We start from the raw sequence: 20,892 nt of genomic DNA, 5'->3' as shown, positions 1-20,892 counted from the left end.
AGTCCGCTGTTTAGGGAGCAAGATACAATGTAATAACAATACTTTTCAGGTTACTTCGAGCCTCTCTGGCTGCACAACTTACCAGGCATGCTCCACTCAGCGCCCCTTCATAAACTCGCCGTCAATGCCTCCTCAGGCACGCCCACAATCTTGTGCATTCACCTTCAGCGCACCCCCACTGCTTCACCTCGTCTGCCAATCCCAATTTTGAAAAACTAGCACCTCACTGTCCCATGCTCTCTGTGTCCTATGTGCAAACCTATGGGTGACGTCACCAGTTACTAACCAAGGTAATGCTGGCAAATCAAATACAGCGCACCCACTGTTATAGCCCGTTACTCCCCAAACACACAAAAAACCCACAGCTGTATTCTCACCTCCAGGCAGTGTATACACGTCAACTAGTGTGCAAAAGTCTCACTCCAGGAGACTTAACCAGTCCACTCACTTTCCACAATGTAGGCCAGCTTCCTTCGCTAAACCCCTTACAGGGATACCGTCATCTGTGACCCGAGCTAAAACGCCCAACCGACAGGAACACCACTATTTATATATCTTCTGTCATCTGTGCCCTTGAGTCAATAGTCTAGGTTATTCACCAGAACTGTACGTTTAATCTTGAATGTACCCGAAACATAGAAAAAAAGGACTTCTACCTCAGCTCCTGTCCCTAATAACTTTGACAACATTATACAATGCTTTGACAATACTCAACGATACTCGATACCCACAGTTGCCGTTCGAGTGGGTCAATACTTACACTCCGTGGTCTGCTTGCGCTGCTTGGCTGCCGTATCCTTTAGAAGGTGCTCACTTCCCTGACCTCGTCTGCCTGGACTCCTTGCTGACTTGGGGCAGGATGATTTCGAAACTGGCTCCTGACTGCCTTTTCATGGGTACATGTTTCCCATCTTTTCGAAATGTGCGAGGGTCCTGCAGCCTCTCAGGTTCCATGGCAGAGGAGACGACCTTGTGCCGGGCTGATGCAGTGAAACATCGACTCTGCTACCAACTTGTTGGGGGTAACTCCCAGGTATGCCAAAGCAATGCTGGGACTTCGCGGACTTGGAGGGCCCAACTCCCTCCCCCAGTATACACAGAGGACTCAGTCAATGGCAATTTCAAACTGCGGCTTATTCCAGCCAAAACTAACAGAGATCGATACAAGAACTCAGGAAAACTCCAGCATGCCACACAGTAAATGGCACACAGGCCAGTTTTGTCTAGAAAACATGTCACTGCTCCGTCATCACTTGGACCTCTCTCCAAAAACCTATTGCGGCGTGGGATTGGCTGTTAGGAGCATAATAACCTATATGGATACACATACATGCTATTTTACTGGCTCTTACATGTCATGTGGCTGGCCTGTCTCTTCCCCAAAATCTAACTTACTACATTGTTGCAGAATGATGGGTTTACCATTGTCTGTTTCCCGTTGCTACCCACCCCTTGGGTACTAAACTGTGATTGGCTAGAGCTGACGTTCCCAGGCCTGGGACCCAAAATGGTTCTCACCTCACTGTGCTCCTTTTCAAGGTGATGTGAATGATTATGCATCTGTATTGTAACTTGTGTACACCACCTTTGCCTTTGAGACCATGTCCCGCTCGTCGCCACACTTGTTGCATACTTTTTGCAGTCCGTGTCTGACTGCCTGGGATCGGCTCCCCTTTCTCACCAGTGATCACTGTCCATTGTCTGCTTCAGCTGCATCACATGTTTAGAGACCGTAAGATTGAGCTCTGCAGCTCTGAATTATGAGGATTTATTCCCTTTCTCTGCAGCTGGTCCCCTTATCGTCTGAGGATTGGAATTTCTCCATATCTGTTGTCCTTGGTGGTGGGCTCTGTCCCACACGTCTGGCTCCCTGTGCAGCCTGAATCAGCTCAGCTTGTCTCTTGCTCAATGATTTGAGGCCTGCTGTAATGTTCCTAAACCCTACAATGCAGTTTCTACACTGTCCACGTTATACTATATTCTCCATAGGTTAGTTACACGTGGCTCTATCAGGTCCGAAAGGTGCTCCCGCAGCTCCATAGAGTTATTCGCGTTTAAGCATCTGCAAGCTTTTTCTCAAGATCTCTTGCCTCTTTTGGTTTCTGCATTACTGCATTCGGCTAATGACAGTATGTATGTGTCTGTCCCCTAACTGTAGAGCTGTACGCTTGTGCTCTTCATGTATTCAAGTGTGTGTTTGTGTTGCACGGTGCAGCTTCAACGTGTACTTCATGTCTAACGGTGCTATGTCGTGGTGTCTCTAATGACGTCAGCAACGTGGCTTCTGGGGGCTTAGTCCAGGCTGTCCATCACGCATGGATAGATTTGTACCGCACCTGGTCTGTATGGCTGACTGAGGGGATACCTCTCAGTGCATTTATCGATCATTCATGCACTCAGAAATCACCCAAAGTAGAATGGGTGATTGCAATGATTTCTGGCCTTCGGTCTTGTCATGAACTAGATGGGATGGGGGGGTCCCAGGATCCTGACTCCCTCTTCACCAGTCTCTAACTTATACCTCAGCCTGAAAACAATGTTAAAAATATAAATTAAGTGTTGGACTAGGAAGCGGTATAAGAACATTCTTGACACAAATATCAATCCACACAAGATTCTCAACCTTGTTAATTTAGCTTCAACTGTACGGATCATGTATTTGCTTAAAAGTTAGGACCGCCACCTACTTAACACAGTATCAGTGCATGTCACCTTTTTCCATAAACTACAGAGGAATTGTGTAAACTCTACATTCTCTGTCCACAACTTTTATTGTGTTATATTAAGTAGTAGAAACAAATAAGTCCACCTCTCTTAACTTGCTTCATTACGTCAATCCACCATCTCTGCAGGGTTACCTCCATTATTAATGTATCCCACAAGCATGGTTCAGGCTGTGACTTTGGGAGTGTTGGAGTGAAAATATATGTAATTTTGTAGCAATAAACTCGCACATTAATATTTTGACGTATTTGTGTTAATCATTTTCTTCATTAGTTCATACTGAGTCTTTTGTTTTAGTTGTGACTAACACACATACTTATGCCTTTTTCTCAGATGGAGTATGGAAGTTATTTCTTGAAGATGGAATTGCAGAAGATGTCACAGAGGAGCTAAGAGCTAGAGGCCACACAGTTCAGTGGCCAGTGACTGGTCAAGAGAGGAAACTATTTGGACGTGGTCAGATCATCACTATGGGAGATTGGTGGAGCTCAAGAAACACATCCTTATCCGATTACAATGGCATTGTACGGTGGGCTGGTTCAGATCCCCGTGGTGATGGTTGTGCAATGGGCTATTAACCCTTGAATTCCTTTAGAGCATGCATATTCACTTATCATTGAGACTACCAAGATTGGACACAAGAGCAAATCAAAAACATATTCTGGGCATCAATATGTGATTATTGTAAAACATAATTACTATATAGGTAAGGTATATGGAATCAGAGGGAATAATTAAGGCAGATAGGGGTAAGAATAAACGACTACAAATAGCTCTACTGTCAGCAAGGTCAATGTTCTCTGGGTGTTCAGCGCTCAAACCCGGCTGAGGAAAAGAATCCAAAACGTGATGTGGGTACTCAAAAGGATGTGCAAATAACAGGACAAATATCTCACAACAGTTCCAAGAAATTGGCCCCTGTTAGCCGTCGTTTGAAGTCTGTATCAGTTCCCTGATCTTTCTCTTCAGCTTGCAGGCTTTCTGGGTTCATGAACCCAGTGGTGGAGGCTTCAAGTTGGGGATTCTCCAAGGCCCATGGCTTTTGGTTTGACAATGTTTCTGGCTCTCGGTAAGAAGGGTCAAGAACAGGTGCACTTTCATCTTCAGAGGTCAGCTCCACCAGGAGCCAGACAACCGTTCTTTGGATGTCCCTATTTCTTGACCACCCACTTCACTAGGGTCGCGGTTTTGGGATCACTACCCTCCTTCCTGCATATATTGCAAGGTCCCTTCCCCTTGGTGAAGCAGCACTGTCTTCGTCCTCCCCTGCCTCTACAATCTAACCAGGACACAACCTGGTCTACTGGAACCACACTGATCTCGCTGGCTACTTAGGTAACCTGGCTTCCCTCCTATGTCTCATGTCGTATCTCCCATCGACCCCAGCTAATCACCCTCACTTTACTCCTCTTTTCTAACTTTTCAACTTCTTCTTCTTCTCAAGGTTCTTCTCCACCCGGCTCAATACTCCCATCCAGAATGTAATAACTCTGACTTTACCTGCCCTACTGAACTCTTTCTCCTGCATAATTCCTCAATACATCTCCTTCTTCTCTCCAAAATACTTTCCCCCTCCAGCCTCCGATTTCACTCCAGAAGAATCATCCTCCCAAAATGTCTCCTACTGTCCACTTACCATCAAAAACTTTTCTAAAACACCTACTCAAACTCCCCACCCTGCCAGTCTGAGCTGGCTGGGTTGTATAAGGCCCTGACTCCTCCCTGTGGGTCAGCCCTGGGTGCATAATTAGCAACTAGGGCCCTGATGGGGCAATGGTTGAGATTGCCAAAGAGCCTGACTGACACCTGAGTTTGACTTGAACTTAGGGATCGGGCTAGAGTTGTCATAAGGCCTATCCACCATTTGGAAACCCACTGTGACCCTCCCCTTTGTGCCCTCTACGGCGCCCCTGAAGATTCCGTATCCAGCATGCAATTATGGCATCTTAACCGCTTTTGAGAAGGTGTAGATGTGCTTTTCATTAAGAAAAACATATCAATGTCTAGCCGCTGCAACTTTTTTCACCCACGTGTTGTTTGTTGATCATGAAGCTTTGTCATAGTGATACTCTAATGCGTCTTTTTTCTGCTTCCTGAGATCTAGGGACCAAAACAAAGTAGGTCACTGTGGTTGCATTCAAATTCACAGGAAAGCTTCCCTGTAGTAAGTTGGATCTCTGGACAAGAATAAAAACCAAATGTCTGGACAGTTTTCAATGAAGGGGAAGAATCTTTCCTCTCTCTTCTTGTGGCCTTTGGACTGCTTAAATTGAGTTTTACACTCTCTCCATGCCAGGGGATTAATTCCTCTCTATCCCTCAGCCTGTGTTTTTTTTTAGAATTGATGGGAAGAGGGTCTGGGGAGTTTGCCTGACAATGTCACCTTCTTCAGTGTTGGGACCCAGTGTGGGTGGTCTATGGATCAGTTACATTCACTAACTCCACCTTTCCCCTTGGACTGCCTCACTCTCTGTCCCCAGGTTTAGGCAGGAAACTCGCCAGACACGCTCAACAGGTGGTTGTGTTTTGCACCAAGGTGTGTATATATGCATCCTAATTTGGGGGAATGGGGCAGAAGGTCCTGTGCTCCACCAGGTCCCGGTGAACCCCTACCAAAATGTTTCCTTTGAGATGCAACACTGAAAAGGTTAATGAGACCACCTTTCATTAGTGGCATGAACATCATTAAAGGCTTGGAAGCTACGATGGTTGTAAAATGGCTGATTGAGGATAATTGGAGAAAGTTACGTTAATTATGAACCACTGTAATTTTTACATTCAGCAATGATTAACATCCAACATACATGCAGGCCGATTCATGGAATAATTAGCGCGGCGCAAGTGGGCAAAAACGTGCGAATCGCAGTGGAATAGCGAAAATCGCAGTGAACGTGCAAAAATCGCACGAAAAGCAGCGCACGTCGATTCATGGAAGGCCGTGCGCGAGAAAACCAGCGGATGTGCGAAAAAAAAGTGCGCGGCGCACGTTGGCGCACGTTGGCGCACAGGCCATCTAACAGCGTGCGCCAGGTCACAGCGAAAATCGCACAGGCCACAGCGAAATTCGCACATAGCGCGGCGCACGCAATAAAAGTAGGCGGAACACGGGCGTAACACTCGGAATGGGGAACAACTTGCCAAAACGTGGGCGTCACGGGGGAAGTACAGGGCACAAGTGCGCGGAACGCCCACACGCTCGCCTACAACACGTATTCATGGAATAGAATAGGGGAAAAAAGCGCACGCTCAAACCAGCGCACAGGCACAAACACGACCGCCACAAGAAAGGAGGCGGTAGCGTCTCTGCGGCTGTAAGAAATGTGCGCCAAAAGGTGCGCCAACAAATAGCACCTATATACTGCCATGATGAATGTCCCATACTGTGGCCCTCCAGGAAAAATGACGTGCAAAGGGGTACCCACAAACACGGACACCCGCTGAAAAAAAATACGTGTGCATGTATACCGGGGTGCGCGGGAAGTGTCACACGCGATTTGCAGGGTACGTGCATCACAGGGGTTCGCGTGAAGTCATTCACACGATCGGGCCTGGGGGAGCGGGCTACGTGTATTACAGGGGTTCGCGTGAAGTTCCTCACGCGATCGGGCCTGGGGGAGCGGGCTACGTGTATTACAGGGGTTCGCGTGAAGTTCCTCACGCGATCGGGCCTGGGGGAGCGGGCTACGTGTATTACAGGGGTTCGCGTGAAGTTCCTCACGCGATCGGGCCTGGGGGAGCGGGCTACGTGTATTTCAGGGGTTCGCGTGAAGTTCCACACGCGATCGGGCCTGGGGGAGCGGGCTACGTGTATTACAGGGGTTCGCGTGAAGTTCCACACGCGATCGGGCCTGGGGGAGCGGGCTACGTGTATTACAGGGGTTCGCGGGAAGTTCCACACGCGAATAGCCTGGGCGCGTGTATTTCAGGGGTGCGCGGGAAGTTCCACACGCGAATAGGCTGGGCGCGTGTATTTCAGGGGTGCGCGGGAAGTTCCACACGCGAATAGCCTGGGCGCGTGAATTTGAGGGGTGCGCGGGAAGTTCCTCACGCGATCGGGCCTGGGGGAGCGGGCTACGTGTATTACAGGGGTTCGCGGGAAGTTCCACACGCGAATAGCCTGGGCGCGTGTATTTCAGGGGTTCGCGGGAAGTTCCACACGCGAATAGCCTGGGCGCGTGAATTTGAGGGGTGCGCGGGAAGTTCCACACGCGAATAGCCTGGGCGCGTGTATTTCAGGGGTGCGCGGGGAGTTCCACACGCGAATAGCCTGGGCCCGTGTATTTCAGGGGTGCGCGGGAAGTTCCACACGCGAATAGCCTGGGCGCGTGTATATCAGGGGTGCGCGGGAAGTTTTACACGCGAATAGCCTGGGCGCATGTATTTCAGGGGTGCGCGGGAAGTTTTACACGCGAATAGCCTGGGCGCGTGTATTTCAGGGGTGCGCGGGAAGTTTTACACGCGAATAGCCTGGGCGCGTGTATTTCAGGGGTGCGCGGGAAGTTTTACACGCGATTTCTGCACGGTACGTGTATTTCAGGGGTGCCGGGGAGTCCCACATGTGATTTGACAGTGTGGGTCCTCCCAGGTGTACCCTGTACACCCTCCACGGCCCCTGCAGGCAGCCCACACCACAGGGGACTACCCTGCATCCCTGGTCATGTCCCGCAGGCAGCCCACCCAACATGGGCATGCCCCCCAGCAAAGGCACATGTCTCCTTGAACTAATGAACACCAACACATGTCCCCTTGCACCCCCACCCCCCAGCACTGTGGGGCACATGCCAGCAGTCCCCCACCCATGTCCAACTCATGTCCCCCACCACCCCCACCCCCCAGCAGTGCAGGGTCACCCTCCACCAGGGCCCCACTCATGTCTCCCACCACCCCCACCCCCAGCAGTGCAGGGTCACCCTCCACCAGGGCCCCACTCATGTCTCCGACCACCCCCACCCCCCAGCACTGTAGGGCACCTGCCAGCAGGCCCCCACCCATGTCCAACTCATGTCTCCCACCACCCCCACCCCCCAGCACTGTGGGGCACCTGCCAGTAGGCCCCCACCCATGTCCAACTCATGTCTCCCACCACCCCCACCCCCCAGCACTGTGGGGCACCTGCCAGCAGGCCCCCACCCATGTCCAACTCATGTCTCCCACCACCCCCACACCCCAGCACTGTGGGGCACCTGCCAGCAGGCCCCCACCCATGTCCAACTCATGTCTCCCACCACCCCCACCCCCCAGCCACCAGGGTCACCCTCCACCAGGGCCCCACTCATGTCTCCCACCACCCCCACCCCCCAGCAGTGCAGGGTCACCCTCCACCAGGGCCCCACTCATGTCTCCCACCACCCCCACCCCCCAGCACTGTGGGGCACCTGCCAGCAGGCCCCCACCCATGTCCAACTCATGTCTCCCACCACCCCCACACCCCAGCACTGTGGGGCACCTGCCAGCAGGCCCCCACCCATGTCCAACTCATGTCTCCCACCACCCCCACCCCCCAGCCACCAGGGTCACCCTCCACCAGGGCCCCACTCATGTCTCCCACCACCCCCACCCCCCAGCAGTGCAGGGTCACCCTCCACCAGGGCCCCACTCATGTCTCCCACCACCCCCACCCCCCAGCACTGTGGGGCACCTGCCAGCAGGCCCCCACCCATGTCCAACTCATGTCTCCCACCACCCCCACACCCCAGCACTGTGGGGCACCTGCCAGCAGGCCCCCACCCATGTCCAACTCATGTCTCCCACCACCCCCACCCCCCAGCCACCAGGGTCACCCTCCACCAGGGCCCCACTCATGTCTCCCACCACCCCCACCCCCCAGCAGTGCAGGGTCACCCTCCACCAGGGCCCCACTCATGTCTCCCACCACCCCCACCCCCCAGCACTGTGGGGCACCTGCCAGCAGGCCCCCACCCATGTCCAACTCATGTCTCCCACCACCCCCACACCCCAGCACTGTGGGGCACCTGCCAGCAGGCCCCCACCCATGTCCAACTCATGTCTCCCACCACCCCCACACCCCAGCACTGTGGGGCACCCTCCACCAGGGCCCCACTCATGTCTCCCACCACCCCCACACCCCAGCAGTGCAGGGTCACCCTCCACCAGGCCCCCACTCATGTCCCCCTGCACCCCCACCCCCCTGCCACCATGTGCAGCCCCCACCAGGTCCTCACAATCCCCAATCATGTGCGTAATGGTCAGCCTCCACAGCCAAAAAGACCTACCAAGTAACCCATTCACCCACATGGAAATGGAAATCACATGTTACACCCCCAATGTACATGAAGCAAATGAACCCATGTCCGTCACACACATATTTTCAAATTGAATGGGAAAACACACAACATGACATGCATGAAACCAATGACATGAAACCACACAGTGAACAATGTAAAAAAAAATGTATTGAAAAAAATACAAATGCCAAAGAAAGAAAACTAACTACAATGTAAATGTGAAAAAATAAGCTGCATGTCCGCATAAAAACACAAAACTAGAAAATCAAATCAAAAAAATAATGTCCAAAGTGAAATGTAAAAACTCTCCATGCAACAAAGAACTATGTACAAAAATAACAAGGGTCCATCATCACAACTGAACTAAGGAAACCTCCTAAAAAACCTACCTAAATATCAACTATATACAAAAAGTGGAGCAGTGTCCGTCGACTCCAAATAATGATAAGAACGAAAGGAAACCTAAAACTAAAGAACTATATACAAAGGCGGCGGGCAAGTCCAGCGGCTCACTCTGTGGTGTTCCGGGCCAGGGCATCATCGAACTCCTGTTCGATGTCCCGGAGGCGGTCCAGTTCCATGGCCCCGAGGGTCCGCAGGGACGACGCTGTGTCCTCCTCCAACCCCCTGCGGATTGCCTCGAGGCACTCGGCCCGCCTCAGGGCCCTCCGCATGGAGTTCTCCGCCCTGACCATTGTGAGCCGCGCCTCTTCCGCCCGCCGCCGCTCCGCACCTATGGCGTGGCCCAACCGCTGCCACACGGAAGACACTCTCTGTCCTGGGTCCTCCTGCCCTCCGGCCGATGCCTGCCCCTCCGATGTCGAAGGCCCCGAGCCTTCATGGCTCCCACCATCTTGCTGCTGCTGCTGCTCTGCCTCTGCCCGTGCACTGCCTCCTGCTGCCTGCACATCCTCCGCCGGCTGGGGTGCACCTGTTGATGTGGCCACCCCTGCTGGACGTCCGACTCCCGACTGTGGCAGGGATGCCTCCTCCACCAGCCTGGCCGCACTGTCAGAGGCAGCTCCACAGGGCACCCAGGTGACTGATGGGTGGGAAGATGGCACAGAGGACGACTGGCGCGTAGGGGGTCCAGTTGAGGAGGGGGTCGGAGCAAGCCCCATCAGACAGCGGAATCCGGCCTGGGTGACCTGTCCCAGCAGGCTGACGTGGTCAACGAGCCATTCGAGATGACGTGCAGTCTCTCCATGAAAAGACTGCAGGTCACCTCGCATGGCCCGTTGACGCAACGCCACACCAGCCAGGACAGGCTCAACCCGGTCCTGGATGGCCACGTCCGCAGGCAGAGGAAGGCCAGTTGACGTCAGCTCATCCCCTGCCTGAAAACGGGTCTGGACGTAGGCATCCCTGCTGGTGCAAGATGATGCAGGGACAGGATCGGGGACAGGATTGCACACAGGCACCTCCGCGGCCGCCTGTGCTGCCTCCTGTCCCTGGTCCTGCACTGCACCACTAGCACCAGTGGGATCCCCACCTCCAGACCCTGTCTCTGGTGCTTGCGCGGCCCCCTCCTCCACCAAACCCCCCACCAACCTGGATGACTCTGTGCCATCTTCCCCTGTTGGGCCCTGTGGGGTCCCAGCTGCCCCTTCTGCTGCCGAGGAGTCCAACTGCAACCTCCGCCTCTTGGACCTCCCCCCGGCAGCTGCGGCCTGGGACGCGGCACCGGACTCCTCACTCCCCGACGAGATGACAACACGGGAGGGGAGCCGGGCCTTGCGTCTCCGGCTGGCGGTCGGATCCCCGCCGCTGTGCTCCACAGCACCTTCTCCGCCCTCTTCATCAGTTGACGCTGCAGACAGGGAGAAACAAAACACAGGCATCAGGGCACTGTACAATGGACACATACACGCATGACAGTTGCACATGAGTGGCATTGGCAAACCTCAGACATGTCATCACAATCCCCAACAGACATGTCATTGCAACTGGCACACATGAGCCATACCACAGCCATATCGCAACTGCCACCACCATCCCCACACATACAACTGCATCAGCAGCCAAAGGGGAGCCATACATCACATGCAACACAGGAAGTGCACCACACATGTACACACACCACCACACTTGCATGCATGTCTACACCTCTGCCAAGTGTCGCACTGTTCAGACGGGCATCCATGTCACATCTGCCAATCAGGCTTCCACATACCGCTGTCACATGCATCCATGTAGCATCACTGTTGCACCTTTGACAAATACACACACATGCACATGTACACAGTGCTCATACATGCAGCCGAAAACAACATACATGCCTGACATCACGGACATGTCTACTTACATACACATTCATCCAAACATGTGTGCACGCACAACTGCATTTGCCATGCAAGCCCACACACACAAGCACCATCCATGTCTCACACATTACAGCCCTCGCATGTGTCAGCCCCACGGCCCTGTACACCCCCACCCATACTCCACCCCATACAAACAGATGTGCAACTGGCACAATGGGGAATGATCACCACACGCCCTGCTCACAACCAGGATGCATGTACACTCACCGCTCGACTCCAGACGGCTCTGCTTCTCTAGGACCTGGACGTGGAGCGCTGGGGATATGCGTTCCAGGACCCCCATCTGTTCTTCCGACAAGTGGCCCCGGCGCCCCTTTGCATCCGCTGCCTTCAAGAGGCGCCGGGCCTTGTTCAGGGTCCTGGACCTGAAGTCCTCCCAGCGCTTCCTGACATGTTGTAAGTCCCGGACTGCCACCCCCTCCGCGTTGATGGCAGTCACGATGTCTGTCCAGATCCGAGTCCGTCCTTCCTTGTCGGCGCGGGAACTTCCAAAGAGGGCATCATACTGCCCCAGGACTTGCTCCACCAGGACACCAACTTCGGTGGCACTGAAGCTGGTGCCCCTCTGCCTCTCTGGCCGGGGGTTGTCAGTGGTCACAGATGGTGTTAGCCCCGACATGACAACCCCAGAGGCAGGAGTGGGTGGGCAACTGGGTCCTGGGGCTGGGCTGTGGAGCGATGGAATTCCAGTCGGGAGTCTTCTGTTCCAGCAGGGGTGGTCACAGCAACAGCACCCCTGGCTGATGTGCAGGCAGCAAATGGCAGTGCACGTGGGCAGCAGGCAGTCAGGCAGCAGCAGATAGCAGGTGGGAGCGTGCTCGGGGCTCTGGGGGGCAGTAATTCGGCCTTCTGGGCAGGAGCGTGGTCTCCCGTGTGCTCACGCGTGGCCAGCTTGGTACGGAGTGAATTGGCACGTGAAAATCCTGCACGTCAGCGTGAAAACCGAGGAAAGGCCCTTAGCGCGTAAGCGCGTCAGCACGCATACGCGATTCCATTGGACCAAAGGCCCTCAGCGCGTAAGCGCGTCTGTGACGTGACCCGCACGGGTGTTTCCCACACAGCACGTGATGACAGAGCACACGTGGAAAGACTGCACGTCAGAGTCTCATTGCGTGTGATTGGTGGAAATGGCCGTACACCGGGATACAGGTGCGCTGACGTACTTGCGTGTGTAAGTGTCCGCGCACACCTCATATACACGTACATAGGCCAATCGCGTGTACACGCACTTTTGTCCAATTACACGCGATGAGACTCTGACGTGCAGTCTTTCCACGTGTGCTCTGTCATCACGTGCTGTGTGGGAAACACCCGTGCGGGTCACGTCACAGACGCGCTTACGCGCTGAGGGCCTTTGGTCCAATGGAATCGCGTATGCGTGCTGACGCGCTTACGCGCTAAGGGCCTTTCCTCGGTTTTCACGCTGACGTGCAGGATTTTCACGTGCCAATTCACTCCGTACCAAGCTGGCCACGCGTGAGCACACGGGAGACCACGCTCCTGCCCAGAAGGCCGAATTACTGCCCCCCAGAGCCCCGAGCACGCTCCCACCTGCTATCTGCTGCTGCCTGACTGCCTGCTGCCCACGTGCACTGCCATTTGCTGCCTGCACATCAGCCAGGGGTGCTGTTGCTGTGACCACCCCTGCTGGAACAGAAGACTCCCGACTGGAATTCCATCGCTCCACAGCCCAGCCCCAGGACCCAGTTGCCCACCCACTCCTGCCTCTGGGGTTGTCATGTCGGGGCTAACACCATCTGTGACCACTGACAACCCCCGGCCAGAGAGGCAGAGGGGCACCAGCTTCAGTGCCACCGAAGTTGGTGTCCTGGTGGAGCAAGTCCTGGGGCAGTATGATGCCCTCTTTGGAAGTTCCCGCGCCGACAAGGAAGGACGGACTCGGATCTGGACAGACATCGTGACTGCCATCAACGCGGAGGGGGTGGCAGTCCGGGACTTACAACATGTCAGGAAGCGCTGGGAGGACTTCAGGTCCAGGACCCTGAACAAGGCCCGGCGCCTCTTGAAGGCAGCGGATGCCAAGGGGCGCCGGGGCCACTTGTCGGAAGAACAGATGGGGGTCCTGGAACGCATATCCCCAGCGCTCCACGTCCAGGTCCTAGAGAAGCAGAGCCGTCTGGAGTCGAGCGGTGAGTGTACATGCATCCTGGTTGTGAGCAGGGCGTGTGGTGATCATTCCCCATTGTGCCAGTTGCACATCTGTTTGTATGGGGTGGAGTATGGGTGGGGGTGTACAGGGCCGTGGGGCTGACACATGCGAGGGCTGTAATGTGTGAGACATGGATGGTGCTTGTGTGTGTGGGCTTGCATGGCAAATGCAGTTGTGCGTGCACACATGTTTGGATGAATGTGTATGTAAGTAGACATGTCCGTGATGTCAGGCATGTATGTTGTTTTCGGCTGCATGTATGAGCACTGTGTACATGTGCATGTGTGTGTATTTGTCAAAGGTGCAACAGTGATGCTACATGGATGCATGTGACAGCGGTATGTGGAAGCCTGATTGGCAGATGTGACATGGATGCCCGTCTGAACAGTGCGACACTTGGCAGAGGTGTAGACATGCATGCAAGTGTGGTGGTGTGTGTACATGTGTGGTGCACTTCCTGTGTTGCATGTGATGTATGGCTCCCCTTTGGCTGCTGATGCTGTTGTATGTGTGGGGATGGTGGTGGCAGTTGCGATATGGCTGTGGTATGGCTCATGTGTGCCAGTTGCAATGACATGTCTGTTGGGGATTGTGATGACATGTCTGAGGTTTGCCAATGCCACTCATGTGCAACTGTCATGCGTGTATGTGTCCATTGTACAGTGCCCTGATGCCTGTGTTTTGTTTCTCCCTGTCTGCAGCGTCAACTGATGAAGAGGGCGGAGAAGGTGCTGTGGAGCACAGCGGCGGGGATCCGACCGCCAGCCGGAGACGCAAGGCCCGTCTCCCCTCCCGTGTTGTCATCTCGTCGGGGAGTGAGGAGTCCGGTGCCGCGTCCCAGGCCGCAGCTGCCGGGGGGAGGTCCAAGAGGCGGAGGTTGCAGTTGGACTCCTCGGCAGCAGAAGGGGCAGCTGGGACCCCACAGGGCCCAACAGGGGAAGATGGCACAGAGTCATCCAGGTTGGTGGGGGGTCTGGTGGAGGAGGAGGCCGTGCAAGCACCAGAGACTGGGTCTGGAGGTGGGGATCCCACTGGTGCTAGTGGTGCAGTCCAGGACCAGGGACAGGAGGCAGCACAGGCGGCCGCGGAGGTGCCTGTGTGCAATCCTGTCCCCGATCCTGTCCCTGCATCATCTTGCACCAGCAGGGATGCCTACGTCCAGACCCGTTTTCAGGCAGGGGATGAGCTGACGTCAACTGGCCTTCCTCTGCCTGCGGACGTGGCTATCCAGGTCCGGGTTGAGCCTGTCCTGGCTGGTGTGGCGTTGCGTCAACGGGCCATGCGAGGTGACCTGCAGTCTTTTCATGGAGAGACTGCACGTCATCTCGAATGGCTCGTTGACCACGTCAGCCTGCTGGGACAGGTCACCCAGACCGGATTCCTCCGTCTGATGGGGCTTGTTCCGACCCCCTCCTCAACTGGACCCCCTACGCGCCAGTCGTCCTCTGTGCCATCTTCCCACCCATCAGTCACCTGGGTGCCCTGTGGAGCTGCCTCTGACAGTGCGGCCAGGCTGGTGGAGGAGGCATCTCTGCCACAGTCGGGAGTCGGACGTCCAGCAGGGGTGGCCACATCAACAACTGCACCCCAGCCGGCGGAGGATGTGCAGGCAGCAGGAGGCAGTGCACGGGCAGAGGCAGAGCAGCAGCAGCAGCAAGATGGTGGGAGCCATGAAGGCTCGGGGCCTTCGACATCGGAGGGGCAGGCATCGGCCGGAGGGCAGGAGGACCCAGGACAGAGAGTGTCTTCCGTGTGGCAGCGGTTGGGCCACGCCATAGGTGCGGAGCGGCGGCGGGCGGAAGAGGCGCGGCTCACAATGGTCAGGGCGGAGAACTCCATGCGGAGGGCCCTGAGGCGGGCCGAGTGCCTCGAGGCAATCCGCAGGGGGTTGGAGGAGGACACGGCGTCGTCCCTGCGGACCCTCGGGGCCATGGAACTGGACCGCCTCCGGGACATCGAACAGGAGTTCGATGATGCCCTGGCCCGGAACACCACAGAGTGAGCCGCTGGACTTGCCCACCGCCTTTGTACATAGTTCTTTAGTTTTAGGTTTCCTTTGTTTTTTCTTATGATTTGGAGTCGACGGACACTGCTCCACTTTTTGTATATAGTTGATATTTAGGTAGGTTTTTTAGGAGGTTTCCTTAGTTCTGTTGTGATGATGGACACTTGTTATTTTTGTACATAGTTCTTTGTTGCACGGAGAGTTTTGACATTTCACTTTGGACAACATTTTTTGGATTAGATTTTCTAGTTTTGTGTTTTTATGCGGACATGCAGCTTCTTTTTTCACATTTACATTGTAGTTAGTTTTCTTTCTTTAGCATTTGTATTTTTTTCTAATACATTTTTTTTTACATTGTTCACTGTGTGGTTTCATCTCATTGGTTTCATGCATGTCATGTTGTGTGTTTTCCCATTCAATTGGAAAATATGTGTGTGACGGACATGGGTTCATTTGCTTCATGAACATTGGGGGTGTAACATGTGATTTCCATTTCCATGTGGGTGAATGGGTTACTTGGTAGGGCTTTTTGGCTGTGGAGGCTGACCAATACGCACATTGTGAGGACCTGGTGGGGGCTGCACATGGTGGCAGGGGGGTGGGGGTGGTGGGAGACATGAGTGGGGGCCTGGTGGAGGGTGACCCTGGTGGCTGGGGGGTGGGGGTGGTGGGAGACATGAGTGGGGGCCTGGTGGAGGGTGCCCCTGCACTGCTGGGGGGTGTGGGTGGTGGGAGACATATGTGGGGGCCTGGTGGAGGGTGCCCCTGGTGGCGGGGGGGTGGGGGTGATAGGGGACATGAGTGGGGGCCTGGTGGAGGGTGCCCCTGGTGGCTGGGGGGTGGGGGTGGTGGGAGACATGAGTGGGGGCCTGGTGGAGGGTGACCCTGGTGGCTGGGGGGTGGGGGTGGTGGGAGACATGAGTTGGACATGGGTGGGGGCCTACTGGCAGGTGCCCCACAGTGCTGGGGGGTGGGGGTGGTGGGAGACATGAGTTGGACATGGGTGGGGGCCTGCTGGCAGGTGCCCCACAGTGCTGGGGGGTGGGGGTGGTCGGAGACATGAGTGGGGGCCTGGTGGAGGGTGCCCCTGGTGGCTGGGGGGTGGGGGTGATAGGGGACATGAGTGGGGGCCTGGTGGAGGGTGACCCTGGTGGCTGGGGGGTGGGGGTGGTGGGAGACATGAGTTGGACATGGGTGGGGGCCTGCTGGCAGGTGCCCCACAGTGCTGGGGGGTGGGGGTGGTCGGAGACATGAGTGGGGCCCTGGTGGAGGGTGACCCTGGTGGCTGGGGGGTGGGGGTGGTGGGAGACATGAGTGGGGGCCTGGTGGAGGGTGCCCCTGCACTGCTGGGGGGTGGGGGTGGTGGGAGACATGAGTGGGGGCCTGGTGGAGGGTGCCCCTGCACTGCTGGGGGGTGGGGGTGGTGGGAGACATGAGTGGGGGCCTGGTGGAGGGTGACCCTGCACTGCTGGGGGGTGGGGGTGGTGGGAGACATGAGTGGGGGCCTGGTGGAGGGTGCCCCAGCACTGCTGGGGGGTGGGGGTGGTGGGAGACATGAGTGGGGGCCTGGTGGAGGGTGCCCCTGGTGGCTGGGGGGTGGGGGTGGTGGGAGACATGAGTGGGGGCCTGGTGGAGGGTGCCCCTGCACTGCTGGGGGGTGTGGGTGGTGGGAGACATATGTGGGGGCCTGGTGGAGGGTGCCCCTGGTGGCGGGGGGGTGGGGGTGATAGGGGACATGAGTGGGGGCCTGGTGGAGGCTGCCCCTGCACTGCTGGGTGGTGGGGGTGGTGGGAGACATGAGTGGGGGCCTGGTGGAGGGTGACCCTGGTGGCTGGGGGGTGGGGGTGGTGGGAGACATGAGTGGGGGCCTGGTGGAGGGTGCCCCTGCACTGCTGGGGGGTGGGGGTGGTGGGAGACATGAGTGGGGGCCTGGTGGAGGGTGCCCCTGCACTGCTGGGGGGTGGGGGTGGTGGGAGACATGAGTGGGGGCCTGGTGGAGGGTGACCCTGCACTGCTGGGGGGTGGGGGTGGTGGGAGACATGAGTGGGGGCCTGGTGGAGGGTGCCCCAGCACTGCTGGGGGGTGGGGGTGGTGGGAGACATGAGTGGGGGCCTGGTGGAGGGTGCCCCTGGTGGCTGGGGGGTGGGGGTGGTGGGAGACATGAGTGGGGGCCTGGTGGAGGGTGCCCCTGCACTGCTGGGGGGTGGGGGTGGTGGGAGACATATGTGGGGGCCTGGTGGAGGGTGCCCCTGGTGGCGGGGGGGTGGGGGTGATAGGGGACATGAGTGGGGGCCTGGTGGAGGCTGCCCCTGCACTGCTGGGTGGTGGGGGTGGTGGGAGACATGAGTGGGGGCCTGGTGGAGGGTGCCCCTGGTGGCTGGGGGGTGGGGGTGGCGGGAGACATGAGTGGGGGCCTGGTGGAGGGTGCCCCTGCACTGCTGGGGGGTGTGGGTGGTGGGAGACATATGTGGGGGCCTGGTGGAGGGTGCCCCTGGTGGCGGGGGGGTGGGGGTGATAGGGGACATGAGTGGGGGCCTGGTGGAGGCTGCCCCTGCACTGCTGGGTGGTGGGAGACATGAGTGGGGGCCTGGTGGAGGGTGACCCTGGTGGCTGGGGGGTGGGGGTGGTGGGAGACATGAGTGGGGGCCTGGTGGAGGGTGCCCCTGCACTGCTGGGGGGTGTGGGTGGTGGGAGACATATGTGGGGGCCTGGTGGAGGGTGCCCCTGGTGGCGGGGGGGTGGGGGTGATAGGGGACATGAGTGGGGGCCTGGTGGAGGGTGCCCCTGGTGGCTGGGGGGTGGGGGTGGTGGGAGACATGAGTGGGGGCCTGGTGGAGGGTGACCCTGGTGGCTGGGGGGTGGGGGTGGTGGGAGACATGAGTTGGACATGGGTGGGGGCCTGCTGGCAGGTGCCCCACAGTGCTGGGGTGTGGGGGTGGTGGGAGACATGAGTTGGACATGGGTGGGGGCCTGCTGGCAGGTGCCCCACAGTGCTGGGGGGTGGGGGTGGTCGGAGACATGAGTGGGGCCCTGGTGGAGGGTGACCCTGGTGGCTGGGGGGTGGGGGTGGTGGGAGACATGAGTGGGGGCCTGGTGGAGGGTGCCCCTGCACTGCTGGGGGGTGGGGGTGGTGGGAGACATGAGTGGGGGCCTGGTGGAGGGTGACCCTGCACTGCTGGGGGGTGGGGGTGGTGGGAGACATGAGTGGGGGCCTGGTGGAGGGTGCCCCAGCACTGCTGGGGGGTGGGGGTGGTGGGAGACATGAGTGGGGGCCTGGTGGAGGGTGCCCCTGGTGGCTGGGGGGTGGGGGTGGTGGGAGACATGAGTGGGGGCCTGGTGGAGGGTGCCCCTGCACTGCTGGGGGGTGTGGGGGGTGGGAGACATATGTGGGGGCCTGGTGGAGGGTGCCCCTGGTGGCGGGGGGGTGGGGGTGATAGGGGACATGAGTGGGGGCCTGGTGGAGGCTGCCCCTGCACTGCTGGGTGGTGGGGGTGGTGGGAGACATGAGTGGGGGCCTGGTGGAGGGTGACCCTGGTGGCTGGGGGGTGGGGGTGGTGGGAGACATGAGTGGGGGCCTGGTGGAGGGTGCCCCTGCACTGCTGGGGGGTGGGGGTGGTGGGAGACATGAGTGGGGGCCTGGTGGAGGGTGCCCCTGCACTGCTGGGGGGTGGGGGTGGTGGGAGACATGAGTGGGGGCCTGGTGGAGGGTGACCCTGCACTGCTGGGGGGTGGGGGTGGTGGGAGACATGAGTGGGGGCCTGGTGGAGGGTGCCCCAGCACTGCTGGGGGGTGGGGGTGGTGGGAGACATGAGTGGGGGCCTGGTGGAGGGTGCCCCTGGTGGCTGGGGGGTGGGGGTGGTGGGAGACATGAGTGGGGGCCTGGTGGAGGGTGCCCCTGCACTGCTGGGGGGTGGGGGTGGTGGGAGACATATGTGGGGGCCTGGTGGAGGGTGCCCCTGGTGGCGGGGGGGTGGGGGTGATAGGGGACATGAGTGGGGGCCTGGTGGAGGCTGCCCCTGCACTGCTGGGTGGTGGGGGTGGTGGGAGACATGAGTGGGGGCCTGGTGGAGGGTGCCCCTGGTGGCTGGGGGGTGGGGGTGGCGGGAGACATGAGTGGGGGCCTGGTGGAGGGTGCCCCTGCACTGCTGGGGGGTGTGGGTGGTGGGAGACATATGTGGGGGCCTGGTGGAGGGTGCCCCTGGTGGCGGGGGGGTGGGGGTGATAGGGGACATGAGTGGGGGCCTGGTGGAGGCTGCCCCTGCACTGCTGGGTGGTGGGGGTGGTGGGAGACATGAGTGGGGGCCTGGTGGAGGGTGACCCTGGTGGCTGGGGGGTGGGGGTGGTGGGAGACATGAGTGGGGGTCTGGTGGAGGGTGCCCCTGCACTGCTGGGGGGTGGGGGTGGTGGGAGACATGAGTGGGGGCCTGGTGGAGGGTGCCCCTGCACTGCTGGGGGGTGGGGGTGGTGGGAGACATGAGTGGGGGCCTGGTGGAGGGTGACCCTGGTGGCTGGGGGGTGGGGGTGGTGGGAGACATGAGTTGGACATGGGTCGGGGCCTACTGGCAGGTGTCCCACAGTGCTGGGGGGTGTGGGTGGTGGGAGACATGAGTTGGACATGGGTGGGGGCCTGCTGGCAGGTGCCCCACAGTGCTGGGGGGTGGGGGTGGTCGGAGGCATGAGTGGGGCCCTGGTGGAGGGTGACCCTGGTGGCTGGGGGGTGGGGGTGGTGGGAGACATGAGTGGGGGCCTGGTGGAGGGTGCCCCTGCACTGCTGGGGGGTGGGGGTGGTGGGAGACATGAGTGGGGGCCTGGTGGAGGGTGCCCCTGGTGGCTGGGGGGTGGGGGTGGTGGGAGACATGAGTGGGGGCCTGGTGGAGGGTGCCCCTGCACTGCTGGGGGGTGTGGGTGGTGGGAGACATATGTGGGGGCCTGGTGGAGGGTGCCCCTGGTGGCGGGGGGTGGGGGTGATAGGGGACATGAGTGGGGGCCTGGTGGAGGCTGCCCCTGCACTGCTGGGTGGTGGGGGTGGTGGGAGACATGAGTGGGGGCCTGGTGGAGGGTGACCCTGGTGGCTGGGGGGTGGGGGTGGTGGGAGACATGAGTCGGGGCCTGGTGGAGGGTGCCCCTGCACTGCTGGGGGGTGGGGGTGGTGGGAGACATGAGTGGGGGCCTGGTGGAGGGTGCCCCTGCACTGCTGGGGGGTGGGGGTGGTGGGAGACATGAGTGGGGGCCTGGTGGAGGGTGCCCCTGGTGGCTGGGGGGTGGGGGTGGTGGGAGACATGAGTGGGGGCCTGGTGGAGGGTGCCCCAGCACTGCTGGGGGGTGGGGGTGGTGGGAGACATGAGTGGGGGCCTGGTGGAGGGTGCCCCTGGTGGCTGGGGGGTGGGGGTGGTGGGAGACATGAGTGGGGGCCTGGTGGAGGGT

At 58.3% G+C, this 20,892-nt stretch overlaps 1 protein-coding gene across 4 annotated transcripts in view; it reads left to right on the top strand.

Annotated features, from left to right (window-relative positions):
- LOC138491689 (glutathione hydrolase-like YwrD proenzyme) overlaps positions 1–3,396 on the top strand; it is an 846,074-nt gene extending 842,678 nt beyond the window's left edge. For all 4 annotated transcript variants that reach the window (XM_069618367.1, XM_069618368.1, XM_069618365.1 and 1 more), the window contains one exon: positions 3,058–3,396. In XM_069618367.1, the coding sequence (XP_069474468.1) occupies positions 3,058–3,302 (245 nt within the window). In that variant the 3' untranslated portion in view covers positions 3,303–3,396. The remainder of the gene's footprint in view (positions 1–3,057) is intronic.
- Positions 3,397–20,892: the final 17,496 nt, after the last annotated feature.

The sequence above is a fragment of the Ambystoma mexicanum genome, chromosome 10 (genome assembly GCF_040938575.1).
Source record: "Ambystoma mexicanum isolate Mex_15411 chromosome 10, UKY_AmexF1_1, whole genome shotgun sequence".
NCBI lineage: Eukaryota > Metazoa > Chordata > Amphibia > Caudata > Ambystomatidae > Ambystoma > Ambystoma mexicanum.
The sequence above is the reverse complement of the archived record's forward strand: the minus strand, read 5'-3'. Positions and strand labels throughout refer to the sequence as shown.